At 38.5% G+C, this 6847-nt stretch overlaps 1 protein-coding gene across 2 annotated transcripts; it reads right to left on the reverse strand.

Annotated features, from left to right (window-relative positions):
• Nucleotides 1-116: 116 nt before the first annotated feature.
• LOC135652128 (magnesium transporter MRS2-F-like) lies at nt 117-6527 on the reverse strand. 2 transcript variants are annotated; one of them, XM_065172858.1, is made up of 7 exons: nt 6066-6527; nt 5445-5699; nt 4309-4437; nt 3653-3798; nt 1873-2008; nt 1183-1324; nt 117-703 (listed from the first exon to the last, which is right to left on the reverse strand). In XM_065172858.1, the coding sequence occupies exons 1-7, from the start codon at nt 6453-6455 to the stop codon at nt 663-665; spliced, it is 1239 nt and encodes a 412-aa protein (XP_065028930.1). In that variant the 5' UTR covers nt 6456-6527; the 3' UTR covers nt 117-662. The 2 variants fall into 2 exon arrangements, with proteins under 2 accessions (XP_065028930.1, XP_065028929.1); XM_065172857.1 differs by lacking the exon at nt 117-703 and having other exon boundaries at nt 722-1324.
• Nucleotides 6528-6847: the final 320 nt, after the last annotated feature.

Raw genomic sequence — 6847 nt, forward strand, 5'->3', positions numbered from 1 at the left:
ATGCTAATCACGTCATCACTCGCCACGATCGACATTATTTGCCACCACCAATTGAAACGTTAAACTTACCTTTTTTATCCTTTGTTTTTATATTTCTATTGATAAAACTAATGTCGTTAAAATAAATAGATCTAGATATTTTACTTTCGTAACTATAAAAATATCAATATAATTTTTAAAAATATAGAAACTAAAATACTAAGGGTAACCAACTACAAAAAATAATCTAAATTAATCCTATTTTTAACTCCTGCACTATTGCATCGTAAAAGGTTATGTCTTGGAGAGCTGCTAGATGTTTTGGAGACCCCAAGAAGAAACTGCCAGCATGAGATCCACTTCAGCAGCTGGCATGCCAGCATGAGATCCACTTCAGCAGCTGGCATATTTCCAACTGCTGCACTGATTGCGTCTTTTTGATCGATCCACTTGCTACATCTTACCTTCTCCATCATCTCTCTCCAAGAGTTCATTTTTGATCAATCCACTTGCCTTGGTCTTCTCGGCGTCGAGTCTCGATTCATCTACGCCATCATCATTAACTGCTTTCTCCCTCAGAAACACCAGCGACCATCCCCTGCTTTAACTGAAAAGGAATACATCGATGTCTGGGAAACAGCTCACCGTTCCTCAAAGATGAGCTCTCAAAGTCCACGGCATCTTCACCCAGAAGAACTGATACATTTTCTCGACTTGATACGACCTGTCACATGCATTATAATCATGTCAAAAACAACAACTGATACATTTTCCAGCGACCAAAAATGCATAACATATGATCTCAATCATTGACATGACAGATTTTTTTTTTGAAAAAATGAAAACAATAAGAGTTTTATAACAACCATGAAACATTATTAAAAACCATACAGACACCATTCCTAGAGTTCCCCAAGGTCGAAAAGCTCTCTTGTTGAGTTACCCAGTGTCATGAAATTATTTTTCCAGCAGTCCTTTTCTGATTTATAAACTAGCACGGAGTTACCATTCAGGACTGGAATCATTCAGCATCTTCTCGGTCATAAAATGAGAAGAATTAGTGTGGTCACTGCAGCAGCCCACTTTTCTTTCCAAACCCAATTGCTAGAACATAGAGAATCACACAGCCAACAATGGTTCCCCAGGTGGTCTCCCAGAATTTGTGATATGGAGCATTATAGAGATCGATGCCAATGTTCATACCAAATAGACCTACAAGCACGACACCAGCAGTAGTCACCACCGTTGCAGTGCTCAGCATGACCCCCATCTGCAGCAGTTGATTCTGTTTCTCATCCAGCATAATGTTTATGTAGTCTTCAGTGTCATCCACATACTCCCTCAACTTTGCAAAGGTGGCAAATAAATAATCTGGTGAGTTAGCAGTGCAGGAAAAAAAAGAAAAAGAAAGAAAAGAATAGTAATATGGTAAGAAGATATTTTCACAAGTAATAAGCTGGAGCATGTTCATGATCATCTAGTTTATCAAGCATAGTTCATCATTTCATCAAGACGTGCATGCTCCAAAGACTGACAAATGAGCCTAAAATGCCTATTTGGCTAAGTTTTGAGTTTAGGTTATCAACATCCCAAACATCTGTTGAACAGCCACAAGGATGATCTTAATATCATGAAGACAAACCCAAATAGAAATGCCTAGAAACTGTCTGATTATGGATTATATTTGTTCATTGGAAGTAATGTTCAGTTTGGTTCATTTGCATAGTAACTCGTGCACCAATAGTTTATCCAGTGGTGACAGTTCATGAGTCCATTATACTCACAATTATAATTCAAGATTCATCACGGTCACCGATATCAAAGATTTTATATACGTGTGTGTGTGTGTTCATGATCTTGTTGGTGATTACAATGGGAAGGGAAAACACATACATGATATAGCTTGTTAAGAGTGCCATCAATCTGCACAAAGTAAGCCTCCAAAAGCATCTCCAGCTCCTCAATATTAGGCTTTAAGGCTCCAAAACTTTCACGGCAGCTCTCTGTCTCAACTCTGAACTCATCATCCCTGAACATGCATAAAATTTCATGCAAAGAACCTAGTAAGATTAAACATGAAGTTTCATGGCGTGTTAAACACAATATATAAGACATTATGTAAGAATAGAGGTCTTATGCAAATGCTCTAATGAATAACCAAGTAAACTACAGAAATAGCTAACAGTTAGTTTTAGCTTTTGGCCCTTGATTATGCTATCCATAATTAATTAGAGCAGCCATTCAAGCTCACATTAAAAGCTGAAATATGTTATCATAACAAGACTGCAATTATCAAGAAGTTAGACATGTTGTTGTGTGGCCATTCAATATAAATACAAGAAAGAACATACATCAATATCTAGAAAGCACTAAGCACTACTCAATTCACACTTGTGTGAGGTTTTACTGCAAAATATGCCCAGTGGGGCTGAACTTGACCACAACTTTTCCAGCATGCGAAAAGGCATCACAATGCTAAGACACTTCATAGTTCCAGGGCTAGGGGTGTGCATTGTCTGGTTCAGCTTGTTCTATGTGTATATCCAAACCATTGATGAAAAGTTCAACAGAACAATTTGTTTCACCATATAAACCAATTTGAATGAAATCAGAGTGTTCACAATCTGGTTTCTAATACAATTTGGACCAAATGCATTTTGACTAAACTCTCAGTGCTTTTGACCAAAGCCCTATACAAAGGCCAAATTATAACTATTTATTAATGCAAAAAATAAATGTAATATATGCAAAATGGCATATGCTTCATTTCGGTACCAGACCAAGACTTTAAACGACATAAATAATACTCTTTCTTTCATTTTACACCACATAGAATCCATACTATAATATTGAAAAAAAGTGAGAAACTCAAGAATCCATACTATAAAACTCTCTCTCACCCTTTTGCGGTTCTATATAAATCACAACCAGCTTTTATAAATGATCAGGTCCTGTGAAATAGCACAATAATGTACCTTATCATCTAAATTCCCCATTCTTCGGCTTGATTTATCTCAGCAATGTCTTAAATCTCAGTTAAGGATTCAACATCTTGTGATCTTTTTTATTTATAGGACCTCATTATAATGCAATCAGTAGTTGTTGCTTGTTAGAGCTCATTGTTAGAGCAAGTGGCATCAATAAGACCAGCCAGTTATATAAAGCTTCTTAACATGTCAAAATATAATCATCATATTATAACCAATGTGGTAATCAGAAGTCATTGTGGTGATCAGAAGCCATGGAAGCAGGATAATTAAAAGCCTAGTCATAAATGCTTCAGAAGTTACCATTCCTCCGAGTAGACTATTTGTATGTGATTCACAAGTTCCGTTTGAAAAAATAAAATGCTGTGAAAGCTAACACAAGATTTGAAGCATAACTAATGTGACTAGGATGACCCTTAATTTACTAATATGCATTGCACCATGCATCAGAAACCATACAGCTACTTTGATGCATGCAACAATGCAGAAGAAAACAAGGGCAATGATACACCATTCATCAGAAACTACACAGCTACTTTGAAGTGTATAATTGTGCAGAAGAAAAAAGAGTGCCATGTTATCAACTTCTATCAAAGTTATCTGATTAGTGTGCACATAGAAGGCAAATAGCAATGAAATATAGTTGATTCTCTTTCTTACTATTTATTAAACCAACAATAGCTTACCCATCATCCGCCTGCTCAGATGCATCATTATCCAAGTTAATTCTAGATGAAGATTCACCAACTCGCTGACTAGCAAGCTTATCTGTTAGGTACATCTCAGCCATGTCCATGTCATCATCCAGTAAATGTTCAAGTTCATCCCTCACCTGTGATCATGTAGTGACACTGAGGACAACACTATAACATGACACAAGTGTTGTCTAGGGGACCAAGTGAGCTACACCATAACATGACATGATATGCACATAGTCAACTTAATTGGATTTGAATCTAAACATGTCAAGATATTCACCAAAAATAAAAGAGAAGAATTTTAATTATGGTAATTTTTTATTCTAGATTGTGTCAGTAAACCAAAGAAAGATATCCCAAGATTTTGAGTAACTGCTCCTTCACACTCTTTCACTGGGAAAAAGAGAAATGCCTCCCCGACACACTGGTGAAGGAAACAAATTTCTTGTGACAACAATGAGGGATGGTCTTAAGTCAAATCTGGCAATCTTCAGAGATGGATGATACATGTTTCAGGAGGTTTACAAACTTAAAGCAGAATAGATGTATATTATAGAAATAATAAACTGGATGAGTAACAGAGTAGCTTTAATAAATGTACATACGCCACTATACATTTCAGCTTTGAGTAATCAGGTCTTTACCCTCTGGACGCGCCCAGATATTGCCACCAAGCGAGACTTGATTTGTCTTACACGCTCAAGGTTAAGTGTGCTTATTTTCGAAGTCAATTCATCCAAAGCTGGATATGCCTCTTGTTCTAGGGCTAGTGTCTGAACATCAAAAATAAAAGAAAAGATAAGAAAAAGAAAAAAATGCATCTCATCAGCAGTAAAAGCGAATTTGTGAACATGAACATACAAGGTAGTTTACATCACTTTTATACTGGACTCACTATCAATGGCAGAAAATGCTTTCCTCTCATAAAGTTTGCTAGTAGAAGTAACTGAATCACTTTAACTATAGGCATTAAAATATTGTGTGGGCATGGTCTATTATCCTAGAGAATAAACTGGTATGCGATACATGAACAGAAAGGTCCTTATATGTGATTTGCTCCAATAAAAGGCAAAGATATACCCTTAAATTTGACAAACTGTGTCCGAAAGAAAAGAAAAAAAAAATTAAAGAAAAGTAGAATGATGCATGAAAAGCCCAAAGATTATAACAATATTAAAATCGATATTAGGTGAATTTTTTTAAAAATGGATATGAGAGAAATGGCTCAAGCATTAAAAAAGAGCCAGACACCATAAATAGCATTATAAAAAAAGTGGATAGGTAGCAAATAGTTCCAAAGTAAAGTGAGCTAGGTTGCAGTTATTCTAGTTCAATTGGTTGGGACAACAGGTATCTACAGGGAAACAAGAACAACTACAAACAGAAGGCGGGAAAGATACAGGAGAAGTGACAAAATAACAAGGCGCAATGCGTATAAGATTAAATAAGGCTGATGCCCCAACTATTCGGGATCAACCGCATGGATCTTCTTCCACCATTGAGATATGTACAATATTAAGTTTCTAGTTAAAACAAAATCACCTAAATAATATTTTTATTGTTTCTAGTAAAATCTTTTTAGATCTCCTTCACTTCTCTTCACACTACTAAAACTAATCAAATCAACTCATCTAAGAACAACATCTTAAGTTTCCTTTTTAATATGTTTAAACCATCTTGGATGATTCTCCCTCATTTTATCCTCAGTTGACATGATATAAATTTTAAAAGAAGATAACAGAACACGAAAGCTCCTAGCACTTCAGTGCAGAAAACACACCTCGGACTCAAGGCACCTGCAAGCAGATTCAAGACAGACTTCAAGAACTCTGAACTCAAAAGGTGCCACCTTGGTACTCCCATCATTGGTGACATCTAATTCAGGACTTGGGCTGCCTTGTGACACATCACCAGATAAGGAACCATGCTCTTTAGATACTCCAGATCCATGTCTCATTTCCTGACCAGGAAAGGAAGGCCAGCATGATGTAGACTTTCCCATAACCTCCCCATCTAAATCGCCAGTGTCTTGAGCCTTTAGGAATAACAACAATCTAAGTCAGATTTATGTTTTAACATAGACATCGATCAAATAGAATCAAAATCAAAGAGCTAGATGTAGCTATGTAGCTAAAGGTACTTATAATTGAACAGTCAGCAAGCATCAGAAACATATAACTTTTCCAAGTTTATGCGCTACATGAACCAAAGCAATTGATAAAAAACTGGATCCAATAGTTCAATGAGACATCTCAACGATCACTGTGGCGAACTAATAGAAAACAGGAATCTCGCTGTTAAAATTACGGCTAAAAGGAACGAAATCTTCCCGCGAGAGTGGTAACAAAAAAGCAAACAGGAACAACAGAATGGTATTGAAAGAAGGGAAGAACGCAATCACCTCCTGCTGAGGGGCGCCGTAGGAACTGGAGACCCGGGATTGAAGGTCCTGGACGAAAGGGGCGACCAAGGGGTCACTTGAGTTGGGGATGAGCACCTCGGTGGCGGTGATGACGGCCTTGATGTGCTCCAGGTTGATGACGATGGCCCGCTCCCGTCCGAGTATCGTAGACGGGTAGGAGAGCAAAGGATCGAGGACCCGCAGGTCGCGGGCGGGGAGCCCCGTACGCCGCATGATGGAGTGCTTCCCCACCTCCTCGTGGTACGACCGTCCGGAGTCCGACACAACCAGCCACGCCCGGTTGACGGTACCCTTCCGTCTCCCTGCCGCGGCCGGGGCCGTCCGGTGGTGGACGTCGTCCTCCGGCGTTGGCTTCGGCGACCTCACCATCGATCGAGGGAAAAGGACCTAAAGAAGAAGAAAAAGAGAGCGCCCGATCATCTTATAACTTGTCCGCCACAGGGATGGAGTCGAAGACGCACGTCGACGGCGGAATTCACTTAACCGCCTCGCCGTATAGAGCCCACTAAAAATCGAGGGCCCAAAGGCAGCCAATAAAGTGGGCTTAAGAGGATGACTTGGTCCTCGAAGCAGAGTGAGCCAAACTGCACTACGTATCTCGAATCAAATAGCAAATTCGAAGAGTTTCCATTCACAACGTAGAATTTGCAACATGAGATTCACACAACTAGGCAGAAAATTGATGCACTTATTAAAAGAAGAAATTTAGAGGAAAGTTCTCATGACAATTGGGCAGTTTTGAAGGAGTTCTCATAACAAAG

This window comes from Musa acuminata, chromosome BXJ3-11 (assembly GCF_036884655.1).
Source record: "Musa acuminata AAA Group cultivar baxijiao chromosome BXJ3-11, Cavendish_Baxijiao_AAA, whole genome shotgun sequence".
NCBI lineage: Eukaryota > Viridiplantae > Streptophyta > Magnoliopsida > Zingiberales > Musaceae > Musa > Musa acuminata.